This window comes from Heloderma suspectum, chromosome 15 (genome assembly GCF_057233095.1).
Source record: "Heloderma suspectum isolate Gila_16-S chromosome 15, 16-S_ref, whole genome shotgun sequence".
NCBI lineage: Eukaryota > Metazoa > Chordata > Lepidosauria > Squamata > Helodermatidae > Heloderma > Heloderma suspectum.
The window spans coordinates 3,050,118-3,071,264 of record NC_139472.1 but is presented as its reverse complement, the minus strand read 5'-3'; the positions used below and the strand labels follow the sequence as shown (position 1 = coordinate 3,071,264).

Here is a 21,147-nt window from a genome sequence, read left to right as displayed (position 1 = left end):
CTTTTTTTTTTACCTTCTCTGTGCAGTTTGGATGCTGATGTGTGGAAGAAGTTTTTGTCTCGGCCAGCCCTTCCTTTCATCCTCCGGCTGCTCCGAGGGCTGGCCACGCAGCACCCTGCCACACAGGTGAGGGAGACATCTTTCCTCCCCCCCCCCCATTTGTTTCCAGACGCTACTTACATGGGTGACTGGAGACATTCCAGCTCCACCCTATCAAGAGGTGATCGTCATGTGCTTTGACACCCCCCCCCCCCCCCCGGTAACAGGTGCTGATCGGGAACGACTCGATCACCAACCTGCACAAGCTGGAGCAAGTCTCCAGCGACGAAGGGATTGGGACGCTGGCCGAGAACCTCCTGGAGGCGCTGCGGGAGCACCCAGAGGTCAACAAGAAGATCGACGCGGCGCGGAGGGAGACGCGAGCGGAGAAGAAGCGCATGGCTATGGCCATGCGCCAGAAGGCCTTGGGCACCCTCGGCATGACGGTAACGACAGGAGGCTCTTTGCTGGGGCCAGTTTGTTCCAGCAGAACTTCTCACCTTGGGGGCAAGCGGGGTTTTCGTCTGCGACTGCTGCAGCTACTGTAAGGTCAGGACAGCTTTTCTGATGCTGAACGTTTGGTGCCTCTGATGCAGCCCCGAGTTGGGGGAGGCTCTCTGGTGTCTTGAAATGTTCTCTAGCAACTCCTCACCCTCCAGTTTTCATGCCACCCACCCCGTTTCTCTCTCCAACAGTCTTGCTCTGCTTGCTCTTTCAGACCAACGAGAAGGGCCAGGTGGTGACCAAGACAGCGCTGTTGAAGCAAATGGAGGAGCTGATAGAAGAGCCCGGCCTGACCTGTTGCATCTGCAGGGAAGGCTACAAGTTTCAGGTAGGCCCTTCGGGAAAGCAGAAGTCCGGAAGGCTATCCAGTTGCCGGGTTGCATGCAGTCATTTGTGATCTCTCTCTCTCTCTCTCTCTCTCTCGTGTGCATGCACATGGTGTTTCTTGGCTGCCTTTCTAAGTGACGGGAAAGCTGAGATCTGTGAAGCCACCTGTACTCTGTGATCAACATCTAAGGCCCTCCTCCTCTGAGAGAGGCTCGGAGGGTGGCAACAAGGGAGGGGGCCTTCTCAGTGGTGGCCCCCCGATTGTGAAATGCTCTCCCCAGCAAGTTCTGCCTGGCACCAGCATCATCATCTTATTGGCGCGAGGTTAAGACTTTCCTCTACTCCCAGGCATTTTGATGGCCTGTGATAGGCTGTTTAATTGTTGAATTGTTGTGGTTGCCACTGATGTTTTCGTTGTTCTATGGGATATTTTAGGGGATAACAGTTTTAAATTTCATATGTTTTAATTATGTGTTAAGACATCTTGAGTCTTTTTTGAGAAAGGCATCTAATAAATCTAAGAATACGAATGTATGTAGCTGAGTGGGGCGATACTTGCAAGGACAAGAAAAAAGCCATTGCTGATGTTTCCATCTTCTTCTGCCAGAGGAACTCAGCTAGATCTTGTATCCCAGGCCCCTGGCCTTGTTCTAGCATAGCTTCTGTTTTTTGCTGCAGCCAACCAAAGTCCTGGGCATTTACACCTTCACCAAGCGGGTCGCCTTGGAGGAGTTCGAGAACAAGCCCCGGAAGCAGCAAGGCTACAGTACTGTCTCGCATTTCAACATTGTCCACTACGACTGCCACCTGGCCGCGGTGAGGTAAGGCCTGACTTGCGGGTCTGTGGCTGAGGCATCATTCGCAGGTTGGCAGCCGCATGATCCGACAGGGTCATGCTTAGCTGGGAAGAATCCCTGCCCCTCTGCCTGAACGAGTCACAGCTTTGTTGAGGAGCTAAGCCCAGATACTTCAGACTGACTTAGGTTGTTCGGTTTCGGGGCTTTGCTGTTTTTCAACCTGTGTCCCAAATGGATGTCCAAAAGGGCTAACTGGATTTTGAGGGCCGCCACAGGAGGAAGATGTTTGGGGAAATGTTTTCTTGATGGACGTGGCGTTGCTTTGCTTCCCCCACAGGCTGGCACGTGGACGCGAGGAGTGGGAAAGCGCAGCCCTGCAGAATGCCAACACCAAGTGCAATGGTCTCTTGCCGGTTTGGGGGCCTCACGTCCCGGAATCAGCCTTTGCCACCTGCTTAGCGAGGCGAGTCTGAGCGGGTGCCCATTTGCCTGCTTTATATTTGGGGGGTGTTGGGGCGGGGAGTCGTTGTCAGTCTCTGCCAAGTGCCATCTTCCCACCTGCAAATGTTGGCTGGAGGGCGAAGGAAGGAGAAAGGCCTTTACCTCCCACAAAATAGTCATAACCTCTGTGTTTTGACCCTTTCAACCCCTCCCTGAGGCTAGAGTTTCCACTGGGCTCTTTAAAAAGGTGACTCTATTCCCACGTGTACCGCTTGGCGTCCTGTGACTTTCCCAGCCCTGCTAGGAGATCCACAGCCCTCACCTGCTGGTGGTTCCCCTGCAGGCACAACACCTACCTTCAGGAGTGTACGGGGCAGCGGGAGCCCACGTACCAGCTCAACGTTCACGACACCAAGCTGCTGTTCCTCCGGTTTGCCATGGAGCAGTCGTTCAGTGTGGACACGGGCGGCGGCGGGCGGGAGAGCAACATCCACCTCATCCCCTACATCATTCACACGGTGCTTTATGTCCTCAACACGTCAGTACCCTTACTCTCTCTTTGGGCCAGCGTTCCCGTTAGCCAAAGGGGCCTGCGTGAAGGTTGCCGGCGAGTGATTTAAGAGTCGAAACTGTCGGTGGCAGAGCTCTGTAAGCCTGGGGTTCCTGTGCAAAAGGCGCATCCCCAGTCTCTCCCTCAGTGAAGGAGGGTCTTTGGACACAGGTCATGGGGAGACCTGCGAGTGGAGAGAGGGTTTTGTTTCCGCCCCCTCGGTTATCTGGGGGAGCCATACTTGTCGAAGCTGCAGTAGGGCTTGAAGCGGTCCACCAGGATCCAGAATGTGGCTCTTGTGGCCCATTGGCTTGGCTTCTGCTTGAGCGTCCCTCAACCCCGGTGTCACTCATACATTGACCTGCTGCCTTGCTTAGCAAAGCATCCCGGGAGGGACCTCAGCAGAGATGTTGCCGTCTCTGTGTGGCTTTGTTCCCAGCCACTGCCGCTCCAGTCGCTTCCCTTGCAGAGCACAAGGCGGGAGTGGAGAAGCTCTTTCAGCTTGAGGGCTGGGTTTCATTTTGGAGAAGCTCTCGGGGCCATATTCCATGGGAGGGCCAAGACGAAGACAAAAGTTGCGGGTGGGGATGGGGGCAAAAATCCAAAAATGCCACCGTATTTTAAGCTCTTCCTGCCACTAACGAAGCCTTAGGAGAGGCATCGTAACCCCTTAAAATGGGGGGGAAACAGCACACAGGCTGGGAAACTGCCAAATGGCTGCCAGTCGGGGGAAGAGGGTGGGGCCTCCTGGGAAGGCCCAGGGGGCCGGCTTTGGCCCTTGGGCCTGAGCTTCTGCACCGGTGTTTTGCGGGGTTTCTCCTGGAGGAGAGCACCACCTCTGCAAGGCCCCCTGCTTGCCTCCTAGGACACGCGCAACCTCCCGGGAAGAAAAGAATTTCCAGAGCTTCCTGGAGCATCCGAAGGAGAAATGGGTGGAGAGTGCCTTTGAGGTGGACGGGCCCCATTACTTCACGGTCTTGGCGCTTCACATCCTGCCCCCAGAGAGGTGGAAAGCGATGCGCATTGACATCCTGAAACGGCTGTTGGTGATTGCCCACGCGCGGGTGGTCTCGCCGGGGGGAGCAAGCAGGTGAGTGGGGGGGTGGGCTACACACTCTCTTCCCTTCTGCGGCTGCGCTGCTGGGGGAAGGAACCGGTTCCTCCCCCGTGGGTTACACTCCCTCCTCCCCCCGTGGGTTACACTCCCTCCTCCCCCCGTGGGTTACACTCCCTCCTCCCCCCGTGGGTTACACTCCCTCCTCCCCCCGTGGGTTACACTCCCTCCTCCCCCCGTGGGTTACACTCCCTCCTCCAGAGTGAGAGCAGCAAGTCGGATTGGGACCCTTAGACTCAATGGGCTACACCAGGGATGAACCATTTCTGGCCGTCCAGATGTTGTTGGACTTCACCTCCCATAACCCCTCGCTATTGCCCAAACCTGGGCTACACAATCTGTGCCACAGACCTTGGGTTTCGTCTTTGGTTAGCTTTTGTGATCAAAGGGGAACGTGTGTGTTTACAGCTCAGGAACAGAGGACTAATTCCCACAGCTAAGGCTCTCCTGTTCCATTTCTCTTCTGAGGAGTTTCGCTTTTGCGTATCCTGCCAAAGACTATCCAACCATGGGGTTTAGCTCTGTAATCAACCAGCTTGTGAGGAAAAGTTAAAATACGACCGAACAAGATAAAACGGAGCTAAAGCAATACATCCATTTATACAGCATGCTGGCAACAGTTAAAACGATTGAAAAGACTGCAAGACAAAGCTAAAAACTCCAGTGGATACTAGATGTTTAAAGGAGAATTCTAGAGCAGTGGCTCATACAGTTAGGAATTTTGTAGAAGGCCGTTTTGATAGCTTGAGGGATGCTGTGTGTGCTCAGGCGTCAGCACCCTCCTCAGGCATGAAAGGGGATAGGAGTATGTGACATCAGCCCCTATGATGGGCCAGCAGTAGGATGCCTCTGGACCCAGGGCTCTACCTTTGGCCGGGGGGGGGGGGGGGGGGATCCATTTCAGACGTTGGCTGGGGGAGGGGTTGTGTGTGGAGGGTATATCAGCACTTGACCATTTAGAACATTCCAGAAGTGGCTTAGCTGTGTTAGATGAGAGGGAGGAGGAGCCTTTTGAGGAGCTGCTCTCCATGCCTTCGCTCGGCATCTGTCTTTGCAGCTTGCTTGAAGTGAGCGAGAGCAGATGCCTGGTGTGCTATAGTGGGAGGGTTGCGTTTGGATGCTTTGTAATCGCACCGGAGTGGTCTTGTAACCTTCAGAGGGGCCGCTGGCTTTGGTATCGATTGCTTTGGCGGGTTTCTGCTGTCGTAAGGGAAATCTGCCATTTGATTCATGCCTCCTCTCGAGTTCTGGGGAAGTAGCGATCGCTCCCACGGGAGCCGTTTCCTAAGGGACTGCGCACCGTTCACGAGCAACCAAGGGCTTGGAGTCCCTGACAGAAGTGGAGGCAGCTTAATCAACCTCTTTAGCTTGGTAGCACTGGCGTGCCCTTTTCAGTCACGTTCTGGGTGGGGTAGGAAGAAGTGAAGCCCCTTGCGAATCTCCAGTGAAACTGCAGGCCGGTGGCACAGCTGTGGTAGCTTACCCCCATCGCCTTGAGCACTAGAAGCTTTTATTTAAACAGACAACAACAGAACCAGAAGCGAGAGACTGCAGGTGTTTCAAAACCTGTCCCAGACACTGTGTTGCCCAACACACTTTGCAGCCGTAGGTATAAATTGCTTTGCTAGGGAAAAATACGGCACATTCCCAGCTCCCTCTGTGTGAGTTCCCTCCTGCCAACGCCCGGCTGAGCTCATATGTGCACTTTCCCACATGTTTTATTGATGGGCTTTCGGCTATTGCCGCAGCCGGGGCTATTCATCAGCCACGTTCTAGGCAGCAAAAAGAAGCACTCACTCTGAGGTCTTGATTTTTCATTTCTGTCTCTCTGAACAGGCTGACAGATAAAGCGGTGAAGGACTATTCTGCTTATCGCTCCGGCCTCCTCTTCTGGGCCCTCGTGGATCTTATTTACAACATGTTCAAAGTAAGGACTTGGCTCTCAGCACAGTTCGAGGGCTAAATTTTCCACTGTCCCATTTGATTCTAGGAGGCGCAGGCACAGCATCAAGAATGGCCTTCTAGGATGGCCTTCTCTCTGTCCCATCAGCCAGGACAGCTAGACTGGTGGGGACGAGGGAGAGGGCCTTCTCTGTGGTGGCCCCCACTCTGTGGAACTCCCTCCCTAGGGAACTCCGTCATGCCCCCTCTTTAATGAGCTTCCGTCGTGCATTAAAAACATGGTTGTTCAGGCAGGCATTTGGGGTGGGTTAGGGTATTTTTTTTAAAAAAATTTTATGGTAAAATTTTATTGTTTTAAATTGTTTATGGTGGGTTGTACATCGCCCAGAGTGGCTGGGTGACCAGTCAGATGGGCGATTAATAAATGTAATAAATAAATAAATGGGGAACCTTGGGGGAAATCCCAGTGAACAGAAACCTAAAAACAATGCATGCAAATTGGAATTCAGAGAATTTACTCAAGTGGTCCAGATCTTCCTGCCCCCCAGCCTCTGCAGTTTGCTCCAGCTTTCTTAGAGGGATGAAATATGTGCTGTAAAAACAGAGTAACCCCAACCACCCTACTTCATCAAAACCTTAATACAGGGTCATTGAACCTCTTCCAGCCCAAGGGCTGAATTCCATTTTCGGAGAAGCTGTCTGGGGCTTCCAGTGGTGGGCAGGTCCGAAGGCAAAAGGGACGAGGCCAAAAATACCCCAAATACCAGCATATTGTAGCTTAAAACGCTTACTGGCAGGAACTAAGCCTTAGGAGGGGCATCTTGACCTTTTTAGAATGGGGAAAGAACTGCACAAAAACTGGGAAACTACCAAACGATTGGTGGTTGGGGTGAAGCATTTTGGGCCAGGAGAAGGATGTGTGGGCATCCGGAGGAGCTGGACTGGGAACCCAGGCAGGCCAGATTTGGACCTGGGGCCTGAGTTTCAACATCCCTGCCTCAATGGGTGAGATTCGACTCCCCTGAATAAGAACACAAAAAGCCTCCTGCTGGATTTCAATCCGGGTCTTTCTCGTCCAGCTTCCTGTTGCGAGCTGGGCCCAGCAAGAAGTCCACAAGTAGGGCATGAAGGCAGCCTCTCCCTAGCTCCCCTGGCTAGCAATAGCAGAAGGGCCTGGCCATATTGAACCAGAGGTCCATTTTGCCCAGCATCCTCCTTCCCACCACAGTAGCCAACCCAGTGCCTCCTGCTGAAGGGGAAGACTGCTTCCCAGTGAGCTTCTGTGGCAGGTTCTTGCCGATAGACCCCCCTTTGTCTGATCCCTGCTTTAAAGCCGTGCTTGAACCTTTGTCTGGCTCTGTTGTGTCCCCCAAGCTCAAACTTCCCTTCTCCTTCCTATTCAGAAGGTGCCTACGAGTAACACAGAGGGGGGCTGGTCCTACTCTCTGGCAGAATACATCCGCCACAACGACATGCCCATCCACGAGGCGGCAGACAAGGCTCTGAAGACCTTCCAGGAGGAGTTCATGCCTGTAGAAACCTTCTCAGAATTTCTGGACGTGGCTGGTTAGTGCCGACGTTGCTCCATGGAACCAGGGTGGGGGCGGTGTTTTTGCATGTCACATGCTGCATATTAGGGTGAAGGGTGGAAGCAGCTGTGATGCTTCCTGCTTGGGTTGGAACTCGAGTGAACATAGGTGGGGGAAAGTGGCGATGTACCATTTTGCCCATCTGACCTTCCTCTCTCTAGAGCTTCACCTGGAACATAATGCAGCTTGGCTCACTTCCTTGAGCCAGCTTTCTGCCAAAGGGGGAGGGGACATAAGTTGGGGGTACCACATGCAGTGGGTCCCAGGTGTGATCTCCAGCCTGTCCATCTGAAAGGATGCTGTGTAGCAAGGCTGAGAAAGACCCTGGGGAACCTCTGCCAGTCAGAGCAAGACGGTACTGCAGGGGTGCTGATCCTCTTTCAGCCCGAGGGCTGCATTCCATTTTGGAGAAGCTCTCGGGGGCCGCATTCCAGTGGTGGGTGGGGCCGAAGGCAAAGTGGGAGGGGCCAAAACACCAGGATATTTTAGTTTCAAGCTCTTACTGTTAGTCACTGAGCCTTCAGAGAGGCCTTTCACCCTTTCTGAATTGGGGGGGGGGACGGCACAAATGCTGGAAAACCACCAGTCAGGGGAAAGAGGATGGGGCCAGGGAAAGGGAGTGCAGCCACCTGGGGAACCCCGGAAGACTGGGTTGGGGCCCCAAGAGGGCCGGATTTAGCAACTGGGCCTGAGTTGCACACCCTTGTGGTTCTGGCTTAGATGGACCTGTGCTTTGACTTTCTAGAAGGCATCTGCCTATGTCCATCACATTGTTTCTCTCTCTGTGGGCCACAGTGGTTTGGATTGCCCAGCCTGGTTTGCGGTGCAGGGGAGGTTAGGCAGACACTGGACCGATGGTCCTTACTTGGCTCAGGCGTTTGCTTGTGATTCCTGTCCTTTGGTTCGGGGACTAAAGGCCCCGAAGGGAAGACATCCGGTCTGTCCTGTACTGGGGTCCTTCGGCCTCTTTGCTTGCTTGCCTGTCTGGGTACATGATGAAGGGAGTGGCTTTCTGGAATGAGCTGCTGGACTGACGTACCTGTTCTGATTCCAGGACTGTTGTCAGAAATCAGCGACCCCGACGGCTTCCTCAAGGGCCTCCTGAACTCCATCCCCTGAGCCTCCTGCCTGGAGCAGCAATGTGAAGAGACCATGATGAGCTTGCCTCCCATCGTTCCCCTGTATTCTGCCCCCAAGGAGTGCTGCAGTTACTTTTTCTCCAGTCCCCCGTCCTCCCCCTCACTTTTTTTGTTCATGTCCTCAGCCCCGATTTTGGAGTGATGTTGGATTTTGGCTTGTTTTCCCCCAGTTGCTCTCCTTGCTTCTCAACGTTCTGCCTTGCGTGCTCCGAACCACTGAAGGAATGCATAAGGACTCGAGGAATCCAAGCCACCCCTAGTCAGTTTTACTGCTTATGTGTGTGTGACCATTTTACCAGTCAATAAATAAGTTACATACAACCTGATGGAAATGAGTTTGGCTGGTGTATTACCCTGTTCCCGAGGCTGGTCCTGTTTTTCTGCTGTCTCTCTGCTCCGGAAGGCTTGAGAGTCAGCATTTTAACCCAGAGACATTTTCACATACGTAAGGCTCTCGCTTTACTCAAACCAGAGTGCCGCAGGGAGCTGTTATGGCATGAAGCTCAGGCACGTGAGATGCATCATCAGAGGGTTCTATTGTGGCTCCTGCTTACCATTTCCAAACGGTCTTTCATCCCCTCCAAGTCCCACATACGGGCAGAGTCTGGAGCCAAATGAAAGGCAAAAGTATATGATCCCCCTGGGGGGCTTTTCCACTTCCTCTTTTCCCCCTTTGCCTGTTTTTTCCCTCAAGCGGAGGAGGAGGAGGAGGGCGGCTTGCTTTAGAATACTGCTGGGGGTGGGGGCTTCCCTTTTAGGGGGCATCTTCTTGCGGGGTGGGAGCTGCTGAAACTCCAGCTTCCTTCGGAACTTCCTGGATTGTTTCTCTGGCGCTTGGGGCCCAAACAGATGCAAGGGAAGTGCTTGCCAGTGTAAACATTCCACGCGTTGCTTGACACGTTGAGATGCACCGGCCATGTGCGTCAGCTCCTTTGCACGCAGGGTTCCCATGCCAGTGATTAGCAAGCCGGGTGTGGCAACGTGGCCAAGGTGAAGAGGCAGGCATCGGACGATTACAGAGCCGAGCGCTTTGCCTATCACCAGTAGCGCATTTGTTACAACCCCTGGGCTTTGCAAATTGCTTCTACAGTGTTTACCTTGAGCTGGGTGGTTGTTTTAAGTCGATCTTTCTGGGCCTCGAGGTTGTTTCTCTTTCCTTGTTCCCATTGTTTCCCAGCCCCCTCCACAAAATCTGGCCCGACTAGAGAAGGGAGTAACTCTGAGCTTGGCAAGTATGATCAGAACAGTCATAGCTTAGTGGGGGCCCGCAGAATCAGAGACCCAAAGCGAGAGATCAGTATACCTTTTAGAATGGTCTGACAGGCTGCGAGCTTTTGAGCAACGCGTTCTGCTGTGGTGTGCCAAGACCAGCAGTTGGAGAGTGACCTCGTTAGGTGCCTGGCCGACGGCAACTTTGGGCGGGGGCAGATAGAGGCGGAGGTGCCCGCCCTTGTCTTACTGCTCCTTGGGAGGTTTGTGGAGGCACCCATTCCAGTTTCCTCTTTAATCTGATTAAAGTAATTAGCCATCCTACCAGAAACGCACACAGATCTGCATGGTGGGGGGTCCGGACCTGAGGGCAGAGATGGGGAGTTAGGATTTCGATACGGTGCGTAGCAGGGCTGTCGGGATGCGGCGACCTGTTCCTGGCAAAGAGGTGTTTTTAAGCTCAGCTACCTGAGCTGGTGAGCACCAGGCACAGTCGTCGTATCGTCGGCACACGTGGCGTTTTACAGAGTGATGTTGGCAAGAGCTGGCCCCAAAGCTGTGAGGAGTGGACACTGTACATGTAGACACCAAGGACAGCCGTTGTGATCCGTGCGTTAACACAAGTGCATAGCTTGGCTTGGTTGCTGTAGGGGGGAGAGAGCTGAGGGGTTAAGACTGGGAGGCGGAACCTCCAGCCCGCAGGCCAGATGTGACCCACGGAGGCTTGGGTGCCCTCCCCAAGCCCTGCCCCCTGCCCAGTAGGCTACCAGGGCCTTGTGGAGGAGGCGGGGAGAGGAAGCCCCCTGTTACCTCCAGTTGGTGCCAAAAGCTTAATAGCAAGGGTGGGTTTTGAGGAAGGGTTTGAAAGAAGAGAAAGGCGCTGTCGCAAAGGGGTTCTGGGAAGGAGTTCCAGGCAGAAGGGGCAGTGAGGGAGAGTGGGTGGAGTCATGCAAAGCCTCTGCGGTGATGGAGATTAACCTAAAAGCATCGGGCCGGTGGTCTTAGCAGGATGTGGAGTGGGTCTCTCGAAGCCAACTCTTATCTGCTCCTCGCAGCGGCTATCACATCAAGACGACAAGGGTACACATAACTTTCTCCCAAAGGTATCCTCGGAAATATCCAGACACCTGTTTTCATCTCCTTCATGTCGCTGCCGAATTGACCTGGACAACGCGCGTGCCCTGCGCAACGTTGGCTTGGCTCAGCCTTTCTTGGGGGTTTAAGGGAGTGTTCCAGATGTGTACTTACAAACCTGTTATCAGGCTGCCCCAGCCTGGCGCCTTCCAGATGGGTTGGACTACAGCTCTCAGCAACCTCAGCCAGCATGGCCAATGGCCATGCTGGCTGAGGCTGATGAGAGTTGTAGTCCAGCTCATCTGGAGGGTGCCGGGATGGGGAAGACTGCTATAGGTCTTCTTCTGTCCCACCATAAACCTTTCCAACATTTGCCGCCGGCGGAGCCTCCCTCAGCCGGCGACTCACAGGCATGTGGGAACGTTTGGGCCGTTCCACGGACACGGGGCCCAAAGCCCGATTTCCTCACCTGCCCGTAACTCTTGGCAGGTGCACCAGCTGGATCCTTGATGTGGTTTTGGCAGAGCTGGCAGGGAAATCTGGAAAGCCGCTCTCCCTGCTTGTTAAAACGCTGCACTTTCACGTGGCTCTGCAGTGGAATCATCATGCTTCCGTCTTGCGCCCTGCCCAGCACACGTAATGCACCTCCTGGGGAGCAGGGGAGACTGTTCTGTTGCAACTCTCCCAGCTGTCACGCCTGCCCATTTGGGGCTGGCTGGTTTTGCTGGAGGGGTGGGGGTGGGGCCACTTCTGTTACTTACCCTGAGCTGTCGGGGTGGGGGTAGCATATATCTAAATAAGCACAAGGGAGGCCCTGTGTGAATTGAGTCTGGCCTTTTGCTCTTTTTCTCTTGCCTCTTCCAGGAAAAAGAGGTGGGAGGGAGTGGAAGGACCAAATCCCTTATCTGTCCTCGGTTCTCCAAACTGGGAGCTCTGGCTGGTTGCTTTGCCCAGTCTCTGCCAAACTTCTCATCCTCGGTTCCTCCTGTGATGATCAGATGGAGGGCAGGGAGGAAGGCAATGGACGTGGTGTGAAGTCCAGAGAGGCAAACATTGTAGGGGGGTCAGAGTCCCACAGCTGAAGAAGTGCTGAGGGGCTGGGGTCCCCATCTGGGCTAGATTTGCACACTCACGTAGTGGCCAAGTGAGCTGCCAATCGCCGTTGCATTCGATGGTTGCTGTTACTCATTAGGCGCCTCCTCTGTGCAGGGCGCCTTACGAAGTTCAAGAGGGGAGGGGCCGCCCCGAGCTCCGGGGATGGAGGGGGACTGGAGGCAGGCAGAATATTTGTTTTATAGGGACTAGGGGTTGTGCTAACGGCTCCACAGGAGAGGGGGGTTGAAAGAGGGGACTACAGGTGGAGACGCAAAGGTGTCTTGGGGGAGGGCTCAGTTGCAAGCATAAGGGGCATTAAGGGAGAAAGCGTGGAGTTGTTTGAAGGACCAGGAAACCTGTAATTCTGCACTGCTGCGTTTCATAATAGAACAATGGGTTGAATCCAATGTTAGTTCTACTTAGAGTAGAGCTGTTGAAATGAATGGGACTTAAGATAGTCATGGCAAGTCCCATTCATTTCAATGGGTTTACTTTAAGTCGGACTAACAATGGATTCAGCCCAGTGTGAAGAAATGCTCCCTTGTCACCTGGAATTCATAACCTGTTCCAATTGCAATTCCCATGTTTGGGGCCAAGCCCTGTCTGGAGCACTCCATTGTGGGAGGCATAATTCCCCTCCTGAGCACAGGACCGACCTTTCCCCAAACCTGCTCTGAAGACTGCGCAGGCTGGGCAGTTGGGACCTGACCCGCCAAACACGCGGGTTGTTACGGAGTATTTTCTAAATGAGTGCCACCACAGGCCCTGCCTTGGGACTCTTAGGGGGTCCTCCACCCGCCACTTGCCTCCGCTCCAGGACCATGGGATTGCTGCTTGTGCAACAGCAACAAAAACCCAGCCAGAGTCGTGTTTTGCAATCACAGCAAACAGTATCCTTGATCTGTGGCAGCCGTGAAACGAGAGAAATCAGCGTAGACCTCAAGACGCCCATTTTGAAAGGCCTAGAAACAGAGGTGTTCTGCAGCAAACAGAGGCTGCCTTTTTAGGGGGATGTCCCTGAACCATCTTCGTTAGGAATTGGAAGAGCAGCTCAGGGGCCATTTTGTAAACTCTCCTGTCATCATCTCTAATCCAGCACTATCTAGAAAAGCAAACTCTTACCAGCCCAGTAGTTAAAAATTCGGGTCACGGAAGGACAGAAGATAAAAGAAGTTGTAAAAGAGTTTCACCTGCTTGGTCAATAGTTGGCAAAGTGCTTGAACGGACGTTGCTTCTCCCATTATTTCTACAGGTATAATGCTGTGTGCGCTGGTTAAAACGCTTAATGTACGCACAAAGCAAATGTGCGTTTCCAGACACGTGGATCATTCTAGAGTGTGGATTGGCAATGCCATGCATGTACACAAGAGAATAAACATGTTTATTCTCCAGTCATGCCCCCTTTGTTACTATAACCCCTGCTACGTTCCCAAGCTGTCTCCTCTTTTTGCCTCCAGCAGCTCTTATATTTTCATCACATGCCTGTTTTGGAACATCTCTCCAAACCACAGGGAGATGCTGTCTTTCCCCAGTGCCTTTCAAAACAGCTCTACAAATGCCTTGAAGGAATCACTGGTGCTTTCCAACCTGGATCACGTTTTGAGGAACACGCAGCCATGTGGCTCCGTGGTGGAGCCCCTGCTTTGCATGCCAAAGGTCCCAGGTTCGATCCCTGGCAGCATCTCCAGGTAGAGCTAGGAAAGAGTCCTGCTTCAGACCCTGGACAGCTGCTGCTGCAGCCAGTGCTGGGCTATATGAACCAAGGCTCTGACTCCGAGGCAGCTTCCGACGTTCCTGTGCTGGGAGGATTTTGGACCCTGCAGTTGCCTTAGCTCGTACATGCTACATTTGAGTTAGGCCAGTCTAGCCTAGATCTGAACGTTGCCACGGGTGATTAATGGACTGTTTAGATAGGATGTTGCTGAAGGCGGCAAATATGCCTGATAAGAGCATAAGAAGAGCCCTGGTGGATCAGAGCAAAGATCCACCTAGTCCAGCACTGTTTATACAGTGGCTGACCAGATTCCTCCAGGAAGCCCTCAAGCAGGACGTGAATCCAACGCTTCCCTCCTGTGGCCTCCCAGTGGCATACCATTTCCATTGCTATCTATCGTGGCTGCAAGTATTGTCCAGGTTAGATCATCGCAACGCACTCTGTGTGGGGCTGCACTTGAAGACTGTTCGGAAACTCCAGCTGGTAGAATAAGGCAGCTGGCATGCTTGTGGGAGCTAGGTGCTCAGATCACATTACATTGATTCTGTATTGGTTACCCTGGCTTCATGTACCTTTTCAGGCCAAATTCAAGGCACTGGGCTTGTCTTTTAAAGCCCTAAATGGTTGGGACCATGTTATCGGTTCCTACAGAATATGGTGGGGAACATGGGCGGGAGGGTGCTGTTGCACCCGTGTCCTGCTTGTGGGCTTCCCGTGGGCAGCTGGTTGGCCACTGTGGGAGTGGAATGCTGGACTAGATGGACCTTGGTCTGATCCAGCAGGGCTCTTCTTCTGTTCTTATTTGAAGGACTTCCTACTGGCCATGCTGGCTGGGAGTGATAGGAGTTGCAATCCAACATATTTGGAGGACGGCAGGCTGAGGAAAAGATGGTGTTTAAACTTGGGCACTGTGTTAGCAGGAGAAATGGAAAGGTGTGTTCAAACCTTAAAAGACAGGTGGCCGCTTGTCCCATGTAACAGAACGTGATTCCTATCTAGTGCAGAATTCACAAAGTCCGTGAGAGCTTGCAGAGGCTTTGAGCTCATTGTTGCCAGCTCCCAAATTGAGTCGGTGCACATAAAGAATGCCTTTGTTCTGTTCCACATCTATGAACGTCAAGGCAGGAGAGGCCGCTCTGGTGATCCTTTACCGCCGGCCTCGATGAGGGAAGGCACCTCAGTCCGCTTTTGCAGCCAAACCGACTCCTGCTTGCGCTCTCGTTTCTGGGCACGTGAGGTCTTGCCTCATACGTTGCCCCTGGCATAATATGCATTGTAATAACATTCCAGCTCCTGAAACAGCCCTTAGCTGTTCACAGTGGCAGGCAGCACCCTATTAAAAAAATAATAAAATCCCAGGAAAACATGTGGAGTGCTGGAGAAGGTTTTAAATACGATGGATTAAAGATGGGAAAGGCCAGGATTTGGCCCCCAGTTGGTGGCTGCTGGACAGGTCATATTTGGGTCACGGCCTGCCACTTCCCGACTTTTGAGGAAGGGGAGAGAAACCATCAGCCAACCCTGCTTCTAGTTTGGAAACAAGATGAGTCTTTTCTCTGCCTCCTACAGGATGAGCTGTTTACTCTCCCCATTGTCTGCTCAGAGCATGGGGGAAGCCAAGATGCTGACAAATATGGCCACAAATCCCCCTCCAAAGGAAATTGCTGCCACAGGATAAATGGGAAAGGGAGTGAGTCAAAGGAGCTGGGCTGGAGCGCCAAGCAGGAAACTCGGACTTAGCAGAACTTCAAGGTCATGTTTGGGGGAGACCTTAACGCTGCCATCTATCAGTGCCCAGGAGGCGAGTTGAATGCCAGGCTGTGTCCTTTTTCCCAACATGACTGGGCAACCAGCAGGCGCACTAGATTCTATTCTAAATGAAAGATGTGCAGGAAAAGCTTCGGGTCTCTGGAGCGAGACTCTACCAGGAGAGTCAGCCTGCGTTGCGGCGTTCTGGCTCCGCCGTTGCTTCTGGACATGGTGTTTCACTCTCCGCTCCTTGAACCACGAGGAACTCTGGGGGCTGAAGGAGGAAGGGCCGTGGTTACATACGTGGCAGGGTGTTCCTCCTGCTGTCACCCCTTGCAGAACTGGGAGTCTCTGCCTGGCAACGGTTTGAACAGGAGTGTGTGCGAGGCTAAAGCAAGTTCTGCCCTGTCTTCCCTGAACAATTCCGTGGCTGTTGTTTGTGCACCCCCAAGTTCCACCTTTGCAGGGAGGGGCTTGGAGTGAACAAGCACCGGATCCGAAGGTTGTGCAAGGGACTTTGGCACCACCCTGATTTCTGCCTGGCTTCTCCCATGGGAAGGTTTGAGGGGATGAGTTTTTTCCCTCCGTTTCTGGGGTGGTGGTGGACTGAGCGGTATGCAGCCTGGCTACTGTTTGAACACGGGTGAGGAACCTCTTTCGGTCCAAGGGCCAAATTCCACTTCAGCAACACTCTCGGGGGCCGTATTCCAGGGGAGGGTGGGGCAGAAGGCAAACAAGGGCGGGACGAAAACACCAGCATAGTGTAGCTTGAAGCTCTCACTGCCAGGTGCTGAGCCTTAGGAGAGGCAATTCAACTGTTAAGAATGGGGGGGAAACTGCACAGAAGCCGGGAAACCACAAAAGGATGGGGGGTCAGGGGAAAGGGGCATGGCCTTCTGGGGAGCCCCGGTGGGCTTGATTTGGTCCCCAGACCTGAGGTTCCCCCTCAGTGTTAGAACATGCAGCACCTACAGTCAGGGCCAGAAATATCGGAACAAGGATAACTGTTTTGGCAGTTGGCCTCTGTACGCCACCACATTGAAGTTGAAAGGAAACACACCCAGATGGGAGTGAAGTCAGGACTTTCAGCTGTAATTCAAGGGGTTTGACAAAAGTGGGGCACTAACCATTCAGGAAGGACAGCCAGTGGCATACACACACACCCATCGTTGGTGGCTCATAAGTAATGGAACGAATGGCTGACAAGCAGCTGCATGGCCAGGTGTGGCCTGTTTCCTGGGTACCCCATGACCCATCAAGCAGATAAAAGGCCTGGAGGTGGTTCTGAGTGTTACATTTGCATTTGGTAGCTGTGCACAGGAACTCCCAACATGAGGTCCAAAGAGGTGTCCATGCGAGTGAAGGAGGCCATCATTAGGCTGAGGAAACAAAGTAAACCCATCAGAGAGATAGCAAAAACTGTGGGAGTGGCCAAAACAACAGTTTGGAACATCCTGAAAAAGAAGGAATTAACTGGCAAGCTCAGCAACAGCAAAAGGCCTGGCAGACCACGGAAGACAACTGAAGTGGATGACCGCAGAATTCTGCTCATGGTGAAGAGGAACCCTTTCACCACATCTAGCCAGGTCAAGAACGCTCTTGCGGAGGTAGGCATGTCATTGTCAACATCGACAGTCAAGAGACAGCTTCAGGAATGTAAATACAGAGGCTTCACAACAAGGTTCAAACCACTGGTAACGCTCAAGAACTGAAAAGCCAGATTAGCCTTTGCCAGCAAACACCTAAAAAAGCCTGCCCAGTTCTGGAATAAGATTCTTTGGGCCGATGAAACCAAGATTAACTTGTACCAGAATGATGGGAAGAGAAAAGTATGGAGAAGAAAAGGAACAGCTCATGATCCAAAGCATACCACATCATCTGTCAAACATGGCAGAGGCAGTGTTATGGCATGGGCATGTATGGCTGCCAATGGAACTGGGTCACTGGTGTTTATTGATGACCTGACTGCTGATAAAAGCAGCAGGACAAATTCTGAAGTGTATAGGGCTATACGTTCTGCTCAGATTCAGCTGAATGCTGCCAAACTGAGAGGATGCCACTTCATATTGCAGATGGATAATGACCCAAAACATACAGCAAAAGCTACCAAAGAGTTTCTCAAGGCAAAAAAGTGGGATGTTCTTCAATAGCCAAGTCAGTCACCTGATCTCAACCTGATAGAGCATGCTTTTCACTTACTGAAGACAAGACTGAAGGGAGAAAGACCCACAAACAAGCAGCAGGTGAAGGCAGCTGCATTAAAGGCCAGGCAAGGAATCTCGAAGGAGGAAACTCAGCATTTGGTCAAGCCCATGGGTTCCAGACTTCAGGCAGTCATTAACTGCAAAGGATTTTCATCCAGGTATTGAAGGCAATCCTTAAGTTTGAAATGATGTTGGTTTGTTCCATTACTTATGAGCCCCCAACGATGGGTGTGTGTGTATGCCACTGGCTGTCCTTCCTGAATGGCTAGTGCCCCACTTTTGTCACACCCCTTGAATTATAGCTGAAAGCCCTGACTTCGCTCCCATCTGGGTGTGTTTCCTTTCAACTTCAATGTAGTGGTGTACAGAGGCCATCTGCCAAAACAGTTATCCTTGTTCCAATATTTCTGGTCCTGGCTGTAGTAGCAATACATCAGACTGAGCCGGTGAATGCCACTGCTTCCTAATGCGTCTTATATCTGGCTTCTGATGGAGGTTTGGACAGGGAGGGGACACATTTGCCCACACTGGATGGAAACGTTCTCAGGCTAGAAGATGCCGGCTAGGCATTGTTCAGAGTATCAGAGTCATAATAGGATACGAGGCCTCATTGCATCCTTGGACAACGTTGGTGGGAGTGACAAAGAAAATTTGGGAGGGAACATGCAGTTTTGGTTCTGTATAGGTTAACTGTGGCATGTATATTATTGGCAAAAGTATGGCACTTGACTCTTCTACCAACCCTCTGTCAATGGACAGGGCAAGCTGGGATCACACTGTTAATGAACAAGACCACCAGCTAGAAACGTTTGAGAGAAGGAAGGAATAACTCAATAGAGGCTTTTCATTCAGTTTTTGGAACTGATACAGGCCACATGATTTAGCGCCAGCGGATGTTTTGAGTGGGAAGTCATGGAATGAGCTGGGCTCTACTAATCAATCTTGTTCTTTATTTATTTGAACGCATCTTAATGGTTTTGTATAATACGTTGCGATCTTGTTAAATACAATTGTACATATTTTCCCAAAAGAGAAGACTATTTATGGCTACTTGAGCTTATGGCTATATGCTGCCTCGAATATCAGAGGCAGTACACCTCTGTACACCAGTTGCTGGGGAACATGGGCAGGAGGGTGCGATACCATTGCACTCCTGTCCCGCTTGTGGGTTTCCCATGGGCAGCTGGTTGGCCACTGTGTGAACGGAATGCTGGACTAGATAGACCTTTGGTTTGATCCAGCACAGCTCTTCTTATGATCTAACGGTGTTCTAGAATCAATAATTTCTGCCCACCTATGCTATAAATCTCCAAACTTTTTTTTTAGCTCTTCTCTTTTCTTTTCCGAAAAGTAGTCAAAACTGGACTGGGTCTCCCAAGGACAGGCACTCGTGAAATTGGTGGTAAGGGGTGGAGGGGGAGTGGCGGCATGTATTTTTCACTCACAACGGCAACGCTCTGTGACAAGCTGTCCAGAACTCCGCACCAAGAAAAGCGAAATCATGCATTGGGTAGAACTGTGGGAACTGTCCATGCATTTGCTTGCTTTACCTAATTAATTCCCTTAATTATGGGGAAGGCATGAGATACGGAAAGGCCTTCCACTCGTCTGCCTTGTGGAAAGAGCTGAGAACGTAAAGACAAGCAGACGTTGTGTGTGTCTTTAGAAGTGTGTGCTTTTAGGGTTTTGCAAGTACCTGTGGTCAGGAGTGTGTGTGTGTGTGTGTGTGTGTTGGGAAGGTGGAGGGTGGAGGTGGAAAGACGGCCACTCCGGTACTGGGAGGGATGCTTTGTGTCGATGCAGCAGATTTTATCTGGAGAAGGCGAAGTTCTGCATTGGCTTTATTATATCCTTGCTGTGGCTCAGCCTGAGAGCAAACCCTTTGAGCCGCAAGCAGCCAGTGCTGGGAACCCAGGTTTTGCTCAAGCTCGGCTCATTAAGCTCTCTTTACAGAAGGCGCCGTGGAGACAGCCTTGAAGTGAGGCTACAACGCCCATCTGCTGGAATGAATGTCTGCCCTTGAGTGAACCGAGAGAGAGAGAGAGAATGGTCCTCTGTAAGCTGAAATACGCAGGGGTGAAATTCTGCACTGACACCATCCCATTCTGCACCCTGCCTCCTCCTCCTCCTCTTCCATTTATATCCCACCTTTTTTTTTTCTTGCAAGGAATCCAAGACTCCTTACATGATCCTCCTCTCCATTTTATCCTCACAACAACCCTGCGAGGAAGGTTAGGCTGACTGTCGATGACTGGCCCAAAGTCACCCAGTGAGCTTCAAGGCCAAGTGGTGACTAGAACCCGGATCTCCTGAGTCCCAGTCCAACACTCTCATTACTACAGTACACAGGTTCCAGGGCACACTTGCATTTCTTGGCTTCTCATGAATTTATTCTGCCATGTTTACAATTTTGTGTAGTTTATTCTAGTGTGTGTTAGCTGGAGTGGCCAGGGGAAAGCCAAGGAGTTCTGCAGGGCCACCAACTATAGAAATCTTATTGAGACACTATCTCTTGAGGCTCCAGCAGGAATTGGCCCACATGCGTTCAAGCCTATCTTCACAGTCATAAGGCCTAGAAACTTGGGATGAGTGTGTGGTTTGTTTGTTTTTTTAATTTTAAAGCAGAAGCTCTGCAGAAGCTGAATTCTATGCCCACTACCACATTCTGAACATTTTCTATACTATTGCCGCAAAAACAGCCGAGAAGCATTTCCCTACTGCTGTGTTCATATAGCATGCACCCTTTTCATGCTGCCAAGGGCACAATCCTGACAGTGTATCTCTTCTTGACGTGATTCTGACGAGATTCGCCCCAACTCTGCTTCAGGTGAAGTGAGGCAGGCCGGTGCCGAAACTTTGCCAACCCGAGTGTTTCTTTCTTTCTAACAGCTTGTTGTCCTGTCTGAAATGTCTCATTAACCCCCTCTTATAAAATGTTAACAAGATGTTGGATGGCATTTATCTCTTCGGCGTCTCTGTTTGTGCAGGTCCCCAATCCATGCCAAAAACTATAATCCTCCATTTTATTTTTTTAAGCTCTTCAGATCTCTCTCTCTCTCTCTTTCTCCAGCTAGTCCTCCCCTAGCTTGGTGTGGCTCTGACATTTCTGCTAATGAGAATATGCTAACCAACACTTGTGGGGAAAAAACAAACACAAGTTACACTGTGTCTACATAATTCTCGTGCCTAATAACGTGGAACCCCCCTTTGTTTTTTTCCCCTTAGGAAGCCCCGAGGGAAGGTGTAGGTGTGGATGTGGAAGAGTAATGATGAATCAGTCAAGGATTTCCATGTGTTCTGTTCTTAGGTGTTCTCCCATTATCCTGCAGGGTGTGGGAGATGGAAAAAGAATGGTTACATAAGACCTGCTTTCCTTTCCACCAGTCTCGGCTCTTAAGGAATTTTAAGGTAGCTTCTCTCCCTCCCAGAAGGGTAGATCTTCCCTCTAGCACCACGTTCTCGCCTTAATTAGAAAGTAAAGGGTGTTACGAATACCCTCTTCCTTCTAAAGACGGGTCGGTGGGTGGGGAAGAGACAGGTAGCTGAGGTTCTGATGCGGCAGGCAGGTTAATGCCTTCCTCAGCTTGTTAAAGCCCCAAACATGGAAATTGAGGGGCTCCGTCTACTCCAGCGTAAGCCCTGCTGAAGCAAACTGGAGCTACACAAGAGCACAATATCAGAGCCGGTGTGGTGTGGTATA

General features: G+C 51.8%; 1 protein-coding gene across 12 annotated transcripts in view; it reads left to right on the top strand.

Moving 5' to 3' along the window:
- Positions 1–8,728, top strand: part of UBR4 (ubiquitin protein ligase E3 component n-recognin 4) — a 129,447-nt gene extending 120,719 nt beyond the window's left edge. For all 12 annotated transcript variants that reach the window (XM_084821753.1, XM_084821752.1, XM_084821751.1 and 9 more), the window contains 10 exons: positions 27–126; positions 267–485; positions 758–871; positions 1,549–1,691; positions 2,005–2,130; positions 2,452–2,646; positions 3,524–3,748; positions 5,609–5,699; positions 7,078–7,240; positions 8,318–8,728. In XM_084821753.1, the coding sequence (XP_084677879.1) occupies positions 27–126; positions 267–485; positions 758–871; positions 1,549–1,691; positions 2,005–2,130; positions 2,452–2,646; positions 3,524–3,748; positions 5,609–5,699; positions 7,078–7,240; positions 8,318–8,382 (1,441 nt within the window). In that variant the 3' untranslated portion in view covers positions 8,383–8,728. The remainder of the gene's footprint in view (positions 1–26; positions 127–266; positions 486–757; positions 872–1,548; positions 1,692–2,004; positions 2,131–2,451; positions 2,647–3,523; positions 3,749–5,608; positions 5,700–7,077; positions 7,241–8,317) is intronic.
- The last annotated feature ends 12,419 nt before the right edge of the window (positions 8,729–21,147 follow it).